The sequence below is a fragment of the Bubalus kerabau genome, chromosome 18 (assembly GCF_029407905.1).
Source record: "Bubalus kerabau isolate K-KA32 ecotype Philippines breed swamp buffalo chromosome 18, PCC_UOA_SB_1v2, whole genome shotgun sequence".
NCBI classification, from domain to species: Eukaryota; Metazoa; Chordata; class Mammalia; order Artiodactyla; family Bovidae; genus Bubalus; species Bubalus kerabau.
Genome location: NC_073641.1, coordinates 25633794 through 25653668, shown reverse-complemented (window position 1 = coordinate 25653668; position 19875 = coordinate 25633794). Strand labels below are relative to the sequence as shown.

Here is a 19875-nt window from a genome sequence, read left to right as displayed (position 1 = left end):
CACTAGGAACATGAGTTTCTCAATTTGCAGAAATACCTAAACAATATCAGGTTATCTGTGTTTCCCTGGACACATTTGAATTCAGTCAAAACAATATTTGTGAGCACAGGCAGCTGACTGATGGCCTGCACAGCAAACATTTATGAAGCACTACATTTCAGTTCCAAATGGCCTGCGGAATCCATTCTTTGCTTTTTGAAGTGCTGTATATTTACATTTTTGACCATTATCTAATTTCATTTTCTTCAAATAGAAGTGTTTGCAAAACACACATTTACTATCTAGTTGCAAGGGTAATCTGATGTTCATTACGTTCTCCATTCCAGGCCCCCCCGCTTTAGACACCCAATGTTATTGTGATTGGATTTCCTCTTTCAATGCAAAGCAGTACTAGAGCTCAGCATTCTTTGCACTGAGAACAGAAATAACAAATAGAGCCAGCATTTATTGAGTTCCTATTGTATTACTGCCACTTATTAAGCACCCTGCATACATTATTTCATTCATTTCTCATAATAACCCCATTTAGGTTTAAGAATTATTATCTCCACTTTATAGGTGGAGATATTATATTATCTCCACTTTGAAGTTTTTCACAGGTTAATAGAGAAGATTTGAAAGGAAAAGAATGAATTCACTTTGTGAAACTGTTGAGTTTGAGGTGTCTGTAATATGTGTGGGTGATCAACTTTTTGTTGATCCAGTAATAGCATCTAGGTAGAATTAATAGCATTGTTTTGTTTTTGTAACAGCTGTTTTTTATAATTGTGGCCTAGAAGTGAGTAACTTTCACTTAAGTAAAAAATATTACAGCAAAAATGAGTGGCGTGCTAATGATTGAACTTCATGAAATAGTATCTTTAAAGCTAAAACTTAGGGTCCACAAATGATTATCCTGGTACAGAAATATCGGACCATCCAGAACCTTATGTTTGAATCAGGGCTGAAACAGACTCACCAGGGCTCCTATTGGCATTTGAATGAATGGTATTAGATTTGGGGGCAGTAGAGGAGCACTATTCCTCCTGGGATGCAGGGGGTCAGGGATAGGCTCCTCACCTGCCCACAGGACTGCAGCCCTTGTTATTATGTTGCTTGTGCCTGCACAGAGGTGCCAGTAAAGGGCAGTAGGAGCTGAAACACACATCCAGGGGAAGAGAGAAAAGTAGGTGCTGTCCATTTATCAAGTCATGAATTTACCAGTGGGTCTAGGGGATGCCACCTTCTGACCCCACAATGGCTAGTGGCCAACCTGGCAGCTTCCTGTTCTTAGGGAATAGGCTAATACTCTTACCTGCATTTGTAAAGTGGTTGAAGGTCCGAGATTCTTCTTCCAGGAACTCTTAGCCTCACAGTTTAAAAGGGAAGCCATTGCTCTAAAGGGTGAACCTGAAAGTCATTAACCCCTCTAGGGTTTCTCGTTTGTAAGATGGTGGTAGGATGTTGGAAGTAGCCAATGACATAGTCTCCTACTTGGGAACATCTTTTGTGAAATCATTTTTTTTGTTGTTGTTGTTAAAAGGTTACTAGTAAAAGCAGCAGCAAGTCTGTTTTTCATTTGTTCAGTTAATTTTCAAAATCTTAATATAGCTTATTGGTGTTAGAATCAGTTGTCTCAGTAACAGGAAGTAAATGCTCAGGTAGGTATGCTTCCTCGTTCTCTTGGAGACCTGCTGTGAAGGGGCCCCACTACTGCTTAGAACTTCCCTTCTGAGCCACAGTTCTCTTTCTAGTCATGGAAAGAGAATTAGGATGCAACTGAGATTCTTGTGTTTCCGTCTGCCATTATATGCACCTCCAGGTGGATCAGTCTAGTAATTCATTCTCTAATCCTGTACTTCAATAGCAGAGTTCTCCTGGAGAAAAATTGTATCGTTTGGTGTCTTCAGAAGCCGTAGTCTGTAACCTCAGGATCACATTAAACTTTCCTGGTAATAGATGTAGCCCCAGCAGAGGAGGAGGAGATTGTTGTGCACCAGCTCGGTACCTGACACTTGGAACCTTCTGCCTCATTTAGTTTATAGTGTTTCCCTAGCTGGCTAATACAGTCCCTCAGGCAGTAGATAGCACAGCTCAATCGTAATCCCTTGTCTTCCCCTCCAGAGACTGTGGTCTCTGGCTCTGAGGCTCGTCTTACAGGCGATTCCAGATCCTCACTGCTCTCCTTGCGCACCTTCCTCACTTGTGCCAGCTTTGTGGATGATCACTTCTGCTTCAGAGGACAGGCAGGTGCCAGTAGGCTGTCTTAAGCTAGAAACTCACGTGCACATCTCTTGTCCCTTACTCTCTCCTCTTCAGAGGAAGTCACTCTCGATTCCAGGGCTGCCTTCTACTCTTCTGTACCCTCTTCATTTTGAATCCCATCCTTTCTGCTGCCACCTTGGTAGTTTGTATTTCTCATCTGCATCTTCTCCAGTTCCCAACATTAACATACCGTGTTTAAGAGCAAGAGCTTTAGGAGTTAAATCTCCATTGTTTTTCTCCCCTGGGCACATTGGACCATAATGTGGAGGGCATTAAAAGGTAAAAAGAGCCCTGAACACAGTACAATGAGTGTTTTACAAGATACATGTTAATAAATTATTCCAGCGTTACAAGGCAATGGCACCCCACTCCAGTACTGTTGCCTGGAAAATACCATGGATGGAGGAGCCTGGTGGGCTGCAGTCCATGGGGCCGCTAAGAGTTGGACATGACTGAGCGACTTCACTTTCATGCATTGGAGAAGGAAATGGCAACGCACTCCAGTGTTCTTGCCTGGAGAATCCCAGGGACGGGGGAGCCTGGTGGGCTGCCGTCTATGGGGTTGCACAGAGTCGGACACGACTGAAGCTACGTAGCAGTAGCAGTGTTACAAGGAGTAAATAAGAACCTGAAGTGTGAGGTCACAGCTTGCATACCAGAGAGAACTGATACTCCTCTGTATTTCAGGCATTAAAACTAAAATCCAAGAGTTTTCACCTTAGGTAGCACTTAGAGAAAGAATCCAGAGGCTCCTCCTTGTGCAAGCCTGACAGAAGTGCAGGTGTGTTTACAACTTCACCTTTGATGCAAACCCTTGTCTCGGGGAGTCAAATCCCAATGGGAAGGGACTGATCGCCTCTTCTGTGCTTCATTGAGGATACACTGTGTGAGGAAATTATTGCTGAAAGAGCCTGTTTAAGGTCCAGAAGAATGATCGATTGCACCTTTAAAATGAAAATCTGCTTCTGTTATTCCCTTCCTTAAACATTCCCCGTTGCGTTCTCTTCAGAGGATAGTACCCAGAGGCCGTGGAAGGCCATGCCCGGGGCCCACTGTGGTCTGTGGGCATGTCTGCATTGCCTCGCTGGTCTTGCCTTGTCACTGCCTGGCAGTGACCTTATGCATAAAGGACCCAAATCATATGTCACCTTTGCTGCCCTTCACCCATGTTGTTCTGTCCTCTGTTCCCAGGGCATTGTGTGTACTTCTGTAAGAGCGAGTGTCAACACATTACAATAAACCCATGCCTCTCTCTGCCATTAGTCAAAGACGGGAATTACACTCTTGATCTTTGTGGCCTTCCTGGTGCCTAGCAGTCACTAGTGAAGTTTACTACTGATTTACTGCAGTAGAAGTTCCTCAGAGGACTATCGGTTAATCATCCCATGTTCGCCTTCCTTGTGTCTTAACACAAGTTCTGCTTTTCCTGATTATTTACACTTTACAAGTGATTTGTTTGCTTTTCTGTCTAGGCAGCATAATCCGTTGTATGAGGCGCCTGGAAGAACTACTTCGACAAATGTGTCAAGCAGCAAAAGCCATTGGAAACACTGAGCTGGAAAATAAATTTGCAGAAGGTCAGTATCCAGCCCATAAGGTTTTTCTAGTAATTTTGGCAAATCCTGTTGAGATTTGACCTCTTGACCACAACCTAGGAAAACATTTCCAGATATTCTTCACTGGATTGCCATGGCAGGCCACCTAGTAGCATTCAAAGAAAATATCAGTGTGTGTTGGAAACAGTTTGTAAATGAATATAGATTAAAATCTCAAAATATTTATTGTGCACTTATTGTGTGCCAGGCATTGGTTTAAGCACCAGGGAATACAGCAGTGAACAAAAAAGACACAAACCCCTGCCTTCATGGCGCTCACATTCTAGTGCAGGGGGTGGACAGTAAACAAGTCAACAATTAAAATACATCAGGTAGTGATACAAACGAAGGAAGAGACAACAGAGAATTGAAAGATGGATATGATGGCCTAGAGCCCCTCCATATATACTTGATGTACTTGAGCAACAGGCCCGTGTGGCTGGAGCACAGTGAACAGTGAATCGAACAGCAGGGGTTGGAAGAAGAAAAGAGTGGTCCTGTAGGCCCCAGCACTCAGCTTTTTCCTCTGAGGTGATCAGAGGTTTTGAGCACAGGAGTGGTGTGCTCGGGCTTGGGTTTCACCAGGCAGTTCTTGCTGATGCATTGTAGGCAAGTCTGTAGATTAGCTCGGTGGAAGCAGGAAGACCTACTCGGGAAAGGCTGGCTACATCATGGCGGTAGTGACGGGGAGGCACACGCACTTGCACATAACTTCACGCCATCTGTATGCTGGCCGAGGAAAAGGACTGAAAGCACCAAGAATAGAGACACGGTGCTGCTCTGGGTTGGTTGACCACAGTCAAACCTACTAATTTTGCTATCTACTTAGTGTTCTAAGAAGTTTGCAGAAACTGGCTAATGTTATCAACATTGTTAAATAGAGCAGACCTATTGAATCACTGTGGGTTTAAGTCTAGTTTTGTAAACTTTCGAAAAGTTTGTCCTGCCTTAGCCCAGAAAGAATTTCACATGGTAACTGAAATATAGTGCCTTCCACTGTAGGCTGAAAATTAATGCTTTTGGGTAACTAACTTCTTTTGACAGCTTATTCTTTCCAAGTCTTTAAAAATAATTTTGGACACCCCTAGCCCCCCCACACATGGGGTACTGTAGAGTCAGCATTCATAAGAACAGGGGTCTGGTTTCAAAGTTTCCGTTTCTCAGAGATAGCTATGAACTCCTCCTCTAGGTGTCTTTCAGACCAGCAAGGTTTTGTATTTTCCTAATTGCCTTCTCACCAATTTAACGAGAATTGTTAAAAAAAAACCCAGTGGATGGGCATTACATTCTTTGTGGTCTTGAAAATTTACATCATATTTTCTTTTCCCTTAGGAATCACCAAAATCAAGAGAGATATTGTGTTTGCCGCCAGCCTCTACTTATAAACAGTCAGCTAAGGAATGTGGAATTATAAATTGTTCTCCACCTGTCTGATTACAATCAACTACAAATGCCTATAAGTATTGATTTGGTTTTCCCATCTCAAGACAGTTGTCCTGAAACATTTTAATATGTATTATATTTAAATCAAGCATCATTCTAAGAAAGCATATTACATACACATTTGTACATAAGCGTTACAGTTTTTAATAAAACAATGTACAGGTGGGGCATTGTTTAGTGAAAGGCCGTTGAAATTTTTTAAAATGAACTTAGAGCTATTAGATAACCGTTGTGTTAAATGTAACTATATACACACAGGTAAAGTAGGCATCCAGGAGGTATAGTAGCAGCAGTCCCTTCAAGGCATCCTCTTGCCTTCCGGTTGCAATCATCTTTCTTTAGAAAGAGGCCAGCTTCATCTGGGCACTGTGCCACCTTCAAGGCTGGTGACTGTTCCGATAGTGATTCCCCGTCGTCGGTGTTTCATGCAGAGTTGTATGAGAATCCTCCTCTTTTCTTTCTTTAAAAGGACAATTTCTCTTTTTGAAGAAATCTGATACATATACAGCCTGTGTAGAACAGATAACATTTAGAATGGGACAGAGTATCAAATGATAAAATTTTAAATAAGTTGAAAAACCATAACAAATATTGCAATAAGCAGTGTGCAAAAAATAAAAGGATATGCATTACAGGCTCCAAGTTAAGGGTACTAATAAATTAGTGGCTGGGCTTCCCCAGTGGCTCAGTGGTAAAGAACCTGCCTGCAAAGCAAGAGATGCAGGTCCACTCTCTGGGTCAGGAAGGGCCCCTGAAGAAGGCAGTAGCTACTCACTCCAGTATTCTTGCCTGGGAAATCCCATAGACAAGAAGAGCCTGGCAGGCTAGAGTCCATGGGGTCACAAAGAGGCGGACACGACTCAGTGACTGAACAGCAACAACAAATTAGTGGCTAACAGGAATTTTTGTTAAAGACATTCTGAGAGTTGCTTTGTTATGTCTTGGGCAAAAAGCTTCACTCTGCCAGCCAGCCCTTAATGAAAAAAAAGTGTCGTTCTTCATGTAAATTATTTTCAATTTATACCAAAAAGAAAACTTTGTACCCAGGGCTTTTTACAATTAAAAAAAAAAAAAAACTTAGTAATTTTTTTTTAATAACTTCTGCAGAAAGTAAATAATCTAGGTATTATTTCCTGTCAGTCCTAAAATGACTTTTAATAACATTGGGGTCCTTACCCAGTAGCAATTATTGAGCCACATTCTCTGCCTTAACATAGTTTTCTCATTGGAACCTTTTTTTCTACTTATTTGTCCAAGTGTTTGTCAATTTCAAGATGTAGGCTGCTGCCATGTATACTTACAACTAATACTGCAACCAGAGCTCCTTGAATGAGTCCAGTCAACACATCACTCCAGTGGTGTTTGTAATCAGAAACTCGAGAAAGGCCCACATAAATGGATGCAGCAACAAGACCAAATTGCAGTGTAGGGCGTAAAAGTCTTGCCCAGTCTCCCTTCATTCTGGCTTGAAGATAAAGCTAATAGAAAAGATGGGGGGGGGGGGGGGGAGTTTAGTATACCAACTAAAAACTATATTTTATATTAAATATCACATTTCTAAAAGATTGATGTTTTAAATGATAGCATTAAGTATTAATGATCATTAATCAGTGTTATATATGGAAGAAGGCTTTAGGCAAGCATTCTTGAACTCATGAATACCTAAAAATTAGTCCCAAAATAAAACAAAAATACAAATTGCCCTAGTAACAGTTTACAAGAATTTATTACCTATCTAGTGCTCTAGTTAGACCACTCTCCAAATTATAAACAAGGTAAGCGTCTCTGTGTGTATAACCTAGGATTTCAGGGGCTGCTCCTTCCCTTCCATTTTGAGTTACAGTGGTCATTAATTCAGTCTTAGGATCAACTGCTATGGCTCTGAGCACAGGTTGCCCTTACCCTGGGCCAGGCTACTGTATTTTCTGCCCAGCCTATTTAGGAACTAAGTTTGCTTAATTCACCCAGACAATTTACTTGAGAGTTCCTCTAGCCTCAAATTATTTAACATGAGTGACTGAGACTAAATAAATATGTATTTATAAGTAAATACAATAATCTGCCTAAGTAAATAATACAGTCTGTAGTTTAGTCCTGATCCAGTAAGAGTATTCTTTCAATAGCACCTGTACCCTTTAAAGTTCTATGATTTTTCCATACACTATCAGACCTGAGAATCTCCCCTTTGCTGTGTCAGCCTGCCCTTGACTTTGGTGCATCCCCTAAGACTGTAATAAAGAAGAAATTTGGAATAGTTTCCTATGAACACCTTTCAGCAAATATGGTCTTTTTTTTTGTAACTTCTATCTAATAATATAATTCTTAATATTCATTTTAAAAACTCTGTTCAGTAATTTATGGCTCATACACTTACTTAAATGCAGTCTGCAGAAAACAATTTATGTGGCTGTGCCCACTGACCCTGCCTATTTAAAGTAGATAGATAAGTCCATTCCTAGTTCTCTGGGCACTGCTGTGCGTGTTCAGTTCTTAGCACCTGGCAAAGACACAGAGGTGGTCTAATTTTATCAAGTACTTTATAGTATAAACATCTGATCCTAAAAGAGCATACCAGTTGTTTAACTGAGTTGAACTAATTAATAGGCTGAAGTGCTACTGGCTTTCAGCAGAGCTCCTCTCCCCTTTTTGGTTTGCTGCTGTTGAAGCTATAAACAAGTACAGAGTAAGAGGCTTGTCTCGAGATTCTGGAGGTGGTTAGACACTTGGTTCTGGATGGGGCAAAGTTACTTAGCATGTGTTAGCTGAAGCCAGTTAGGTACCACAGCTGTGCCAGATAAGATTCACCTCATTAGTTCTACCTGGAAATTTTTTGTTCATTTTAAGGAAAACAATTCTTTAACTAGGGGCCAAGTTTTGTATGTTATTATCCAAAAGTTTAGTTGTCTCTCTTCTAGTTCCTGTTAAGCTATCTTTCCAGATGATGTTTAAAGGCATCAGCTATTTAGACTATAAAAACATATACTTAGGAATTACAAATACTTGACACAAATGCAGACATATTAGGGAGAACTGCACCCATCGCTGCTAGGAACATAGTTAAAAAACAACTCTCAAATGGACTTAGGGATTTATTTTATACTTCCAACATAAAGGAAACTCAGGACTTTCAAGGTTCTTCCTCAATTAGGATTCTAAAATCCCTCTGTTTCTTCCAAAGAATTCTGACTTTGACTTTAGGTAGCCCACACACATATGTTAAGTAAGTATTATTTTGCCCCAATCTCTTCCTCAACATCCCTGTGAAAATAACATTCGCTTATAGATCAATAACCAAACACACTGCAGTATACTCTAGGTGAAATCTTCCCCCTCTAAGTACCTAATTAAATAAGAGTCTGTGTTCATCTCTTCTGGGGACTAATGGCCATGGCTTGAGTAAAGGCTCTTGTTACAGAACAATTCTCATCTCTTGAGTGAGACTGGCTAATTGAATGGGCTTCCTATTTGCCTGTTTTGTATCTCGGGGTCCAAGGCACTTGATGTAGCAAAAGCCAGGCACCACCTCTAGCCCTGCTCTTCCCTGTGAGGACTTCGGTTTCAGTAGACCCTCAAGAGGTAAACACACTGAGTTTGTTGAACCTTGGGTCACCTGAGTTGCATGGTTGACATGCCCTGAACTCCAGACCTTGACAACTGACCTCCTGTGTTGCCCGCCGAAAGTCTATCCTACATAAGCAGGTCCAAGAAAGCGTACAATGCTGACTTTCTGGGGGCTCCCTTCCTAAGCCCTTCTCAGGCTCCACAGTGCAGATCTTTAAGCTCCCACCCTCGAGAGACACTAGAGATTCAGCTTCCTCCTACCACTCATTTAACGCTTTCCAAAATCTTTACCTCTTGCTTTTGTCTCCTTTTCCATTCTTTGACTTTGTGGATTTATGTATTTTTTTCTATTCTACTCCTTGTCTTTTGACAGGGGAGAGGAAAGCATATATGTTCCTTTAAAAACAAGTCTCTATTCCTCCATCTTTGTCTCAGAGAAACTGAATATCTGATATATCTCAGCACTGCTATATTAGAACTAGACAGGGGGGACTGCTCATGCTTTAATGCCAGAGTTGAGAATAAAAAGGCTTTGTAACCTTTGTTGCCTTTGCAACCTCCACTCTTCCCCTTCTGCCTACACATGCATATGTTAACCACATATGTACTACAAGAAGGAAAGCTTTCAATTGCTTGTATCTTAAGATTTAGAACTTCCAGAACTCCATATCCAGTCAGTGCTGTGTATGGTACCAGACTGGCTGGCTCAGTGGTAGCATCTACAATTTTCAAATTTCCCCACTGGGGAAAACTGCCAATCCACAGACAAACCGAAGGGCACCACATAGCCCTGACTGTGCAAGGGCACACAGTATGACCTGCAGCAGACTCGGCCCGGAAATCTGCTGGGCTGCATCTACTCTGGGGTTTATTTATGAAGGAACTGTTTAGTTTTCACAAGTTGTAGAAACGGTACCTAACAGATACATGATGGGCTGCTGGCAAACAAAAGCCATGGGTAGACAAGAACGAGCCATTTAATAGAAAATGGAGAAGAGTGGCAGCCACACTGGAAAAAACCAGGTGGCCAGGGAGACAAGTGGAAATTCAACTTTCTGATGAAGTAGAAAGGTCACAACTAGAAATAAAAGACAAGCTTCTGGCAGAACAAAAGCAACCTGCAGCACTTCACTAAGGTGCTCCCCAGAAGCAGAGGCTTCACACTGTGTGGTACTGCAGATTCAGGAAGCCCCATGGCAGGACAGCAGAGGGACAGAGGATGAAACATGCAGCTACCAGTTCTGTCAGCAGAGCAACCCACAAAACTCCAGACAGCAAAGGAAGACTTGTTGACATAAAAAGGCAGGCTGAAAACAGGGACTACCTGGAGAAGGAGATGGTGTCCACTCCACTCTTGTCTGGAAAATCCCATGGAGAGGAGCCTGGCCTGGAGGGCTACAGTCCATGGCCATGAAGAGTTAGAAACAATTTCGCAGCTAAAGCTAAACAACAACAACAAAACCTTGTTTTCTTTGGAACCCTAACTCTAATAATCAGGGTTAAACCTGCTGCCATGCTTTCTGTGGCAGCTGATACCCTGCTACTGCTGTCATCAGTGGTATTTCTGATGCTGTTCTTCAGTGACATGTTGAAACAAATAGGAGTCAAAGTTCCCTGGTTCCCTGGTGAAATGCCTTTGGGTCAAGACTTGGTCAGATCTTTGTTCTGGGCTCCAGGTGACTTCCCTGATGGCTCAGGTGGTAAAGAATCCGCCCGCAATGCAGGAGACACAAGAGATGGGGTTCGATCCCCGAGTTGGGAAGATCCCCCTGGAGCAGGAAATGGCAACCCAGTATTTTTGCCTGGGAAATCTCATGGGCAGAGGAGCCTGGCAGACTGCAGTCCATGGAGTCGGAAGGATCAGACACAATGTGGCAACTAACCCACCACAAGCACCACCAGCTGGCTAAGGAATGTAGGCAGGATCCCTTCCCACAACCGGTCAGCAGCCCCACTGTGTGAGCTGGTTAAAACTGTCTGGGGGGACTTCCCAGGTTGGTCCAGTGGCTAAGACGGAGTCGAGTCAAGAGCTCAGAGCCAATCTGGTACAAGCACTGCGTGTGCAGAGCCTAGTTCAGTCAGCAGAAATTAGTTAGAAGAGACCGTATGACTTGACCAATATCCTCCATTAAAGGATCTAGTTATACAATCTCATTTTAAAAATTCAATTAAACTGCCGAATAAGGTATTTTTTGAAGCCGGTTTGTTTCTGCCTTTCCTCAATTGACTCTGTAACATGTAACTACTAAATGCTGTTGCCTCATAAAGTCTCTTACTACAGGCAAACCTGTATTAAGCCATACCTGGAGATGTGGCTTTGGTTTCAGACCACTGCAATAAGGTGAATATCACAGTAACGCAAGTCATATGAATTTTGTTTACATTATGCTGTATAGTCCATTAAGTGTGCAGTGGCATTTTGTCTAAAAAAAGTACATCCCTTAATTTAAAAATATATTATTACTAAAAAGTACTAACAATCATCTGAGCCTTCAAGTAAGTTGCAATCCTTTTGCAACACTAATATGAAAGACCACAAATGACCATAACAAATAGAACAGTAATGAAAAAGTCTGAAATATTTTGAGAATTACCAAAATGTGACACAGAGACACAAAGTGAGCAAATGCTGTTGGAAAAATGGCTCCAATAGACTTCCCCGCAGGGTTGCCACAAACCTTCAATTTACATGATAAAGTAAAGCACAATAAAATGAGGTATTCCTATATTTTACTCTTAAAATAAGAGGGTCCCTCCACCCAATTTTCAACTAGAGTCAAGGGATTATTTTCACATTTTTAAACAGTTATTTGAAATGTGATCATATGGACCACAGTCTTGTCTAACTCAATGAAACTATGAGCCATGCTGGGTAGGGCCACTCAAGACGGACGGATCATGGTGGAGAGTTTGGACAAAACGTGGTCCACTGGAGCAGGGGAACAGCAAACCACCTCAGTATTCTTGCCTTGAGAACCCTATGAACAGTATGAAAGGTCAAGAAGCAACAGTTAGAACTGGACGTGCAACAACAGACTGGTTCCAAATTGGGAAAGGAGTACATCAAGGCTGTATATTGTCACCCTGCTTATTTAACTTATATGCAGAGTACATCATGCGAAATGCCGGGCTGGATGAAGCACAAGCTGGAATCAAGACTGCCAGGAGAAATACCAATAACCTCTGATAAAGGTGACACCACCCTTATGGCAGAAAGTGAAGAAGAACTAAAGAGCCTCTTGAAAGTGAGAGAGGAGAGGGAAAAAGCTGGTTGAAAACTCAACATTGAAAAAACTAAGATCATGGCATCTGGTCCCATCACTTCATGGCGAATAGATGGGGAAACAATGGAAACAAAGACAATTTTTAGGGGCTCCAAAATCACTGCAGATGGTGACTGCACCCATGAAATTAAAAGACGCTTGTTCCTTGGGGGAAAAGTTATGACCAACCTAGACAGCATATTAAAAAGCAGGGACATTACTTTGCCAACAAAGGTCTGTCTAGTCAAAGGTACAGTTTTTCCAGTAGTCATATATGGATGTGAGAGTTGGACTATAAAGAAAGCTGAGCACCAAAGAATTGATGCTTTTGAATTGGGGTGTTGGAGAAGACTCCTGAGAGTCCCTTGGACTGCAAGGAGATCCAATCGGTCCACCCTAAAGGAGATCAGTCCTGAATATTCATTGGAAGGACTGATGCTGAAGCTGAAACCCCCTAATACTTTGGCCACCTGACGCAAAGAACTGACTCATTTGAAAAGACCCTAATGCTGGGAAAGATTGAAGGCAGGAGGAGAAGGGATGACAGAAGATGAAATGGTTGGATGGCATCAACGACTTGATGGACATGGGTTTGGGCAAGCTCCAGGAGTTGGTGATGGACAGGGAGGCCTGGTGTGCTGCTGCCCATTGGGTGGCAAAGAGTCAGACACAACTGAGTGACTGAACTCACTGATTCGAAAAAATAAAAAATGCAGCTAAGATTGCACCTGGTTTACAGAGCCTAAATATTACATGACCTATCACAAAAAATTTGCCAACCCCTGAACTAGACTAACAACAGCATGCCCAACACAAAGAAATACACCTTGGCCTAACACCATGCCAAGTACACTGTTGTTCCACCTTCATGTGATGAGAGACCTGGCCAGAAGAGCACTGAAAGGCATGTCTTAGTTTTCTTCAGGATTCACAAAATTCCTAAAGTTAAACCTCAAATCCCTCCTTAAATTGGGCGGGTAAGCACTACCTGAGCACAGCGGGGGGCAAGGCCCAGATGTGAGGCAGTCTGTGACAGGGAGGGAAACCAAGCTGAAACATAACATACTGAGAGGTACTTCGGTTCCCACTGGAGTAATTTATACAGAAAGTTCATAACGGCAGTGATTAAACAACCGTAGTAATTTACAAACAAACTTCTATAACAGCAGTGATATAAGCAATCTAGGGTGACAGTCTCCCTATGACAGTGCTGGGAAAAACTGTATATTCCTTACTGTACTGAAAAAAGGACGGTTTCAGCCCATGCCTGTTTTCCTGAACAATCAAGTAAATTTGGAATCTGGCATTTGGCAAAAGTCAAGGGAAGTCAGAGTCAGTTGCACATCAATTGACTATATGGAAAGAAGCCCTGCCCTTTGCTCCTACCAACCTAGGTGTTTTTCAGGGGGCTAACTCCTAGCACTGTAGGGTGTGCTAAAGAAGAACGATGGTCAGGTATTTTAAGGGACATTTTTAACTAGAAGTTAATTTCTGGGTATCAGGAACTGACAGGGAAGTTCTGGCTATAAAAGACTATCCTCAGGATTTAAATGACTACATCTTGCAAATCTGGAACTGACCCATGATGCCAAGATGCCTAGGAGAACAAGATGAGTCATTGCCTAAGGAATGTGTGTGTGGCAGGGGGCAGGAGGGTAGGTAGTGGTTAAGTGATGTATATAAATATGAAAGCTGGAAAGCAAGGAGACATCCATGTATTCAGGGGCTGAAAAAAAAGCTAGAGCCTACATCCACATCAAGTCAGTATTTGCACTGCTCAGAGTCGGTGAAACCCAGTGCGTGGCTGCTGTAGCCTGCCTGCTTCTCCAAAGTTCTTGGTCTATGATAAACCTCATCTGAATTTGTTGTTGTTGTTGCATTATACCTGTAAATCTAAATGGCTCATACAGATCCAATTACCAAACTAGAATTGAGGTAATTTGCCCTCTGCTGTTGCTGCTGCTGCTAAGTCGCTTCAGTCGTGTCCGACTCTGTGCGACCCCATAGACGGCAGCCCACCAGGCTCCCCTGTCCCAGGGGATTCTCCGGGCAAGAACACTGGAGTGGGTTGCCATTTCCTTCTCCAGTGCATGAAAGTGAAGTCGCTCAGTCGTGTCCGACTCTGCGACCCCATGGACTGCAGCCTACCAGGCTCCTCCATCCATGGGATTTTCCAGGCAAGAGTCCCGGAGTGAGGTGCCATTGCCTTCTCCGAATTTGCCCTCTGCATATATGTTTAATTTGCCTCTTTGTTTGTTCCTGGGTGTCCACAGGGAAGGCTAGCCATCAAGGCCCTCTCTAGTTTCATCTTCCATAAATTTCATATTTCACAAAAAAAGCTCATTAAATGTTTCTGTTTGAGCAAATATTCAGATATTTTAAGGTCAAAGGAGCAAAGAAGAGCAAAAATAATTTTAAGGTCTAGAGTATGATACATCTGAGAATATTCTTTGAAATTAAAGAGTGGGTTGAAGTTACATGTTACATCTTACTTTCAGAGATCTGTATCACCTGACCTTCAAAATAACTGGACTAGGGTTCAGCTCAAGAAATCAACAAAGCAAGGGAGCCTGATTAACAAGAGATTCCCAGAGAGCTTATAGACCTTAGCAGCTCCTCCCAAGGCCCCTATTTCCCCATTTGTGAAAGGGGTGGCAGTCATCCCTCTTCTGTGTCATGGGGGCTATCAGAAAGACAAAACAGAGTAGTGTAAAAGCAAATCATCTTCAGTATCAACCAACCTCAGATTCTTAGGTCTCTTCTCATGAAGAAGGACTTAAAGATACTGACACACGAGTGAATAACAAACCACAAAAGCAGCCCTGGTAGTGTCTGGCGCTGGGGCGTACAAACATTCAAAAGCCATTCACTGTAGTCACAAACTTTGCTTTAGGGAAAGTTCTCAGGATATGTTAATAGCTCCAGCCTTTCCCTTCTCCCCTGGTCCCACGCCCTATTTAAAAAGAGAGAGAAAAAAAAAATGGTGGCTCCCTTTAGGAAGAATGGTAGCTTTTCCTAGTAAGATAAATGAACTGAACAGTATTTGTTGTTACTACCATCAAATAGCTCTTCCCTGATAGCTCAGTTGGTAAAGAATCCGCCTACAATGCAAGAGACCCTGGTTCGATTCCTGGATTGGGAAGATCCCCTGGAAAAGGGATAGGCTACCCACTCCAATATTCTTGGGCTTCCCTTGTGGCTCAGCTGGTAAAGAATCTGCCTGCAATGCTGGAAAGTTGGGTTCAATCCCTGGGTTGGGAAGATCCCCTGGAGAAGGGAAAGGCTACCCACTCCAGTGGCCTAAAGAATTCCATGGACTGAACAGTCCATGGGGTCACAAAGGGTCGGACATGACTGAGCGACTTTCACTTTTACCATCAAGTAAGTCAAATTTCCCATGGCACAATTTCAGAAACATTTGAGTATTTTTTAAAAAGGAAGTTCTGAATTTTGTTGAATTGGTACAATTTCTTCCTCACAAAATTAACACATGAGGAAAGCCTTGCAATATCCAGAGATGTTGAAGCCAAAAATTAGCGTTATTGAAAAGGTTTTGAAGTTGTAGATTTGAATTTTATGTAACACATCTGTAATTTTTACATGTTATAAATTTTATGCTCTTTTAATTTCTGAGTTTGGTTTTTTCAAATAAAAGTAAGATTCTGGTAAAACTGATATTAAATTCTTCCTAAATGAAACCAACCAACTTCCAGCGGGGAACCTTAACAATACACATCATGAATCTTTACTCCACATCATAGATTTAATTATTATACAGTACTTGTGATCTTAGGGGAAAGAGTAACTGAAAACAGCCAGACAACAGCAAATTTACACAGCACAACTATATAAAAGTCCACTTACAAAGAAAAATTACAGCTGACCTGTAAGGATAGAGATCTCCTTTTCCCACCAAATTTTGATAATTTTATACATAAAGAGACAGAGGATTGATAAAAATAAGTCAGTTAAATTGACCTTTGAAAACCCCTTGTAGTGCCCAAAAGCCTGGTCTTCCACTAATTGCTCTCGATACACATTCATCTCTAGTTTGATATGCAAAATATGGGTGCCGGTCTTCTCTAACTCTTCACTGCTGACTGTATAATACAAGTGCAACTAAAATTGCTCCTGCAGGCTGTACTGATGACAAGCTCCTGAAGCAGCAACTGGCTCTCCCTGAAGCTGAAACCTTTCTAGTCCATGGAAAGCAGTCTGGGCAATGTTTCCCAAAGTGGAAGGAAAATAAGACTTGCTCAGATGAGAGCAACAGAGCTGCCATCACATCCAATAATCACAATTCCTCACCCCAGCAGCCCCCCACGCAGGGAAAGCCAGGCCACTCAACACCCACACTGTGCAGATGAGGCCAGGGCTCTGGCTCAGGGACAGGCTACAAGGAGCAGCAGCACCACCTTGGCTTGGATTTCAGAGCAGTGACCTGCTGAGATGACGCAGGAGCTGTCTGTATATTCCAGAAAACCTCTTCAGAAAACATGGCCCAGAGTAAGGGGACATGTCACCTAATTCTTAGCACCAGACTTGCAGACCTGATGATCTGTTTAGGATTCTACCACTGTCAAAAAAGTGACAAGTAGCTTTGACCACTTGTCTGCTTCAAGAGTAAAGATTCCCTCTTATCCTGAAGGTTGCCAATTTGCAGCTTGCTATACAGTGCACCTGTCTGCTTCTTCTAAATGAAGGACAAAGTCATTTCAAACAATTGTAACTGGCCTTGGCAGAGTACAGGCAGCCATCCATTCCTCTTCTGAACTTAGTGCAACAAGCAGTGGCTTCCAGTTGACTTGGGCAGTTAGGCCAATGAGAATGTCAGAGGCATTCGCACAGGAGAAAACACCAAACCCGAATATATGAAGTGCCCGCACACATAATCCACCACCAACAGACCCAAAGTACTTACTGCCACGAACATCATGCAGTACATGGAGAATGAAGAGTGGCCCGAATAAAAGGACAGTCTAGAAGAGAAAGAAGAGAAACATTAATCTTCCCTCCTAGAGACTGAGAATATTTTTTATTTCATAAATCTCCTTACCTTCCCATTGTATATAGCTCCCTCCCCTTACCTTTGAGGGTGGGGTGGGAGGACAGTTAAACAGGAACTTTAAATGAGTCCTAGGAGGGTCTTGTGTGGATCACAATAAAATGTGGAAAATTCTGAAAGATGGGAATACCAGACCACCTGACCTGCCTCTTGAGAAACCTGTATGCAGGTCAGGAAGCAACAGTTAGAACTGAACATGGAACAACAGACTGGTTCCAAATAGGAAAAGGAGTACGTCAAGGCTGTATATTGTCACCCTGCTTACTTAACTTATATGCAGAATACATCATGAGAAACGCTGGGCTGGAAGAAGCACAAGCTGGAATCAAGATTGCCGGGAGAAATATCAATAACCTCAGATATGCAGATGATACCACCCTTATGGCAGAAAGTGAAGAGGAACTAAAAAGCCTCTTGATGAAAGTGAAAGAGGAGAGTGAAAAAGTTGGCTTAAAGCTCAACATTCAGAAAACGAAGATCACGGCATCTGGTCCCATCACTTCATGGGAAATAGATGGGGAAACAGTGGAAACAGTGTCAGACTTTATTTTGGGGGGCTCCAAAATCACTGCAGATGGTGACTGCACCCACGAAATTAAAAGACGCTCACTCCTTGGAAGGAAAGTTATGACCAACCTAGATAGCATATTCAAAAGCAGAGACATTACTTTGCCAACAAAGGTCCATCTAGTCAAGGCTATAGTTTTTCCAGTAGTCATGTATGGATTGTGAGAGTTGGACTGTGAAGAAAGCTGAGCGCCGAAGAATTGATGCTTTTGAACTGTGGTGTTGGAGAAGACTCTTTGAGAGTCCCTTGGACTGCAAGGAGATCCAACCAGTCCATTATAGAGGAGATCAGTCCTGGGTGTTCTTTGGAAGGAATGATGCTAAAGCCGAAACTCCAGTACTTTGGCCACCTCCTGCGAAGAGTTGACTCATTGGAAAAGAGCCTGATGCTGGGAGGGATTGGGGGCAGGAGGAGAAGGGGACGACAGAGGATGAGATGGCTGGATGGCATCACCGACTTGATAGTCATGAGTTTGAGTGAACTCCAGGAGTTGGTGATGGACAGGGAGGCCTGGCGTGCTGCGATTCATGGGGTCTCAAAGAGTCAGACACGACAGGGCGACTGAACTGAACTGAACTGAGGAGGGTCTGAGGTCTGATTGCTACACGGTATCATTTTATTGATACTTTCAGGATGGGTAGTGAGTCACTGACAAATTTGCCAAGCATTTCTAAAGGAAAACGTGACAAGCTATACCAGCAAAAATGGCCTGAGTTTCTCACATAAAAACTTACATGACCATAATTTAAGTTTTATTTTCCAGTTGAAGGCTGTGTCCCTGAATAGCAGTAATAAATACTTTCTTTGGAACACTCACAAGTTGAGTACTTAAAAAAAAATAATTTTAAAGTGATATTTTAGCATCTTGCCTTAGATTTCCCACAAGATTAAATGCTTTTGCTTGACATTTATTTTTAAATTGTGCACTGATAGTCCTGTACTAGATTAACCATGTCTTTCAACATTATATTCTATAAACATCTAAGTATCATCTTCCTACCTAAAAATGACAGAATGCTTACAAAACTTAATTTTATTGCACTTAAGGATAAAATCACAAGGAACAGGTTCTGAAGTATTTTACTTATTATGTCCTACTTGGTTCAAAAGGAATTTGTTTCCCCCGATACATAAAGGAGAAAAGACTCCTAAAACACATGCCAACTAAGATTTATGTAATCAAACTTGATAATTATTCTGGGTTTAATATACATAAAACAAAGAATATAAATCACTTTTAGCCTTCCCAACCACTTGGCTGTCAAGAGATCAATTATTTTCATATTTCATACAAAACTAATTGGTTAAGTCTCTAGGAGATACAGCATCTTGTTATGTCCATAATTCACAAGTGAACAAATAATTATATGCGCACTTTAATAAAATCCAAAGAGTAGTCAAAATGTAGACTGTTTTCATCATAGTGACCTCAACTGAAATTCTGTTCCTGGTCTAAGAACCTGCTTTGTTCTTAAGGTTTTAACCAATCTTAGACTCACTTTATTATAGCCAATCTGATGAAATTACATACATACATTAACAATTTAAGCTAGTTCTCCATCAAAGTTTAGGAAAGACTTTTCAAAAAGAAAATTTACAGAGATAAGAATATATTCTGAAATGCAGCTGTTTTCATCAGCTCTGTGGCCTGGTCTACTAAACAATGAGCAAGTAGATTAGTCTTGACTATGTAACTTACTGTGAATGGGATTCTATTTCAAACGGCAAATTTAAGATGATTTTTTTCCTATATCTGTCAGCCAGGTCATCCCTTTCTCCTGGGAGAGCTCATTAAACTTGGTCTAAACTTCAATATCATAGCCTTAAGAGCGTTCACTCACAGCCATCCACCCACCCCGCGCCCACAGGGTCTGAGCTCCTACTCCTCAATTCACCACTCTTCCATCTCTGTATTTCAACAATGACATCAGTGTTCAGCCTTATAAAATGCAAAGACAACCAAATCCAGCTTTTATCAGTCATCAGAAGCAATCAACTCACACAAAGTGCTTCTTAATCTTTTAATGGAATTTACTAAATATTCTGGGGCTCATGGGAAGACTAACTCACAAACAACCTCCTAATCATCTCACGGTTCTTCCCCTACCACCTGACTTTCTTCCTCTCTTCTTCCTA

The 19875-nt window shown here is 41.9% G+C and overlaps 2 protein-coding genes across 3 annotated transcripts in view; one reads left to right on the top strand and one right to left on the bottom strand.

The window, feature by feature from the left end:
* MTREX (Mtr4 exosome RNA helicase) overlaps window positions 1-5465 on the top strand; it is a 94116-nt gene extending 88651 nt beyond the window's left edge. Inside the window, exons 26-27 of the mRNA XM_055555233.1 lie at window positions 3717-3821; window positions 5172-5465. Of these exons, the coding sequence (XP_055411208.1) occupies window positions 3717-3821; window positions 5172-5224 (158 nt within the window). The 3' untranslated portion in view covers window positions 5225-5465. The remainder of the gene's footprint in view (window positions 1-3716; window positions 3822-5171) is intronic.
* Window positions 5403-19875, bottom strand: part of PLPP1 (phospholipid phosphatase 1) — a 104652-nt gene continuing 90179 nt past the window's right edge. For both annotated transcript variants that reach the window (XM_055555236.1, XM_055555235.1), the window contains exons 4-6: window positions 17028-17085; window positions 6584-6760; window positions 5403-5791 (exon numbers count right to left, since the gene is read on the bottom strand). In XM_055555236.1, the coding sequence (XP_055411211.1) occupies window positions 5660-5791; window positions 6584-6760; window positions 17028-17085 (367 nt within the window). In that variant the 3' untranslated portion in view covers window positions 5403-5659. The remainder of the gene's footprint in view (window positions 5792-6583; window positions 6761-17027; window positions 17086-19875) is intronic.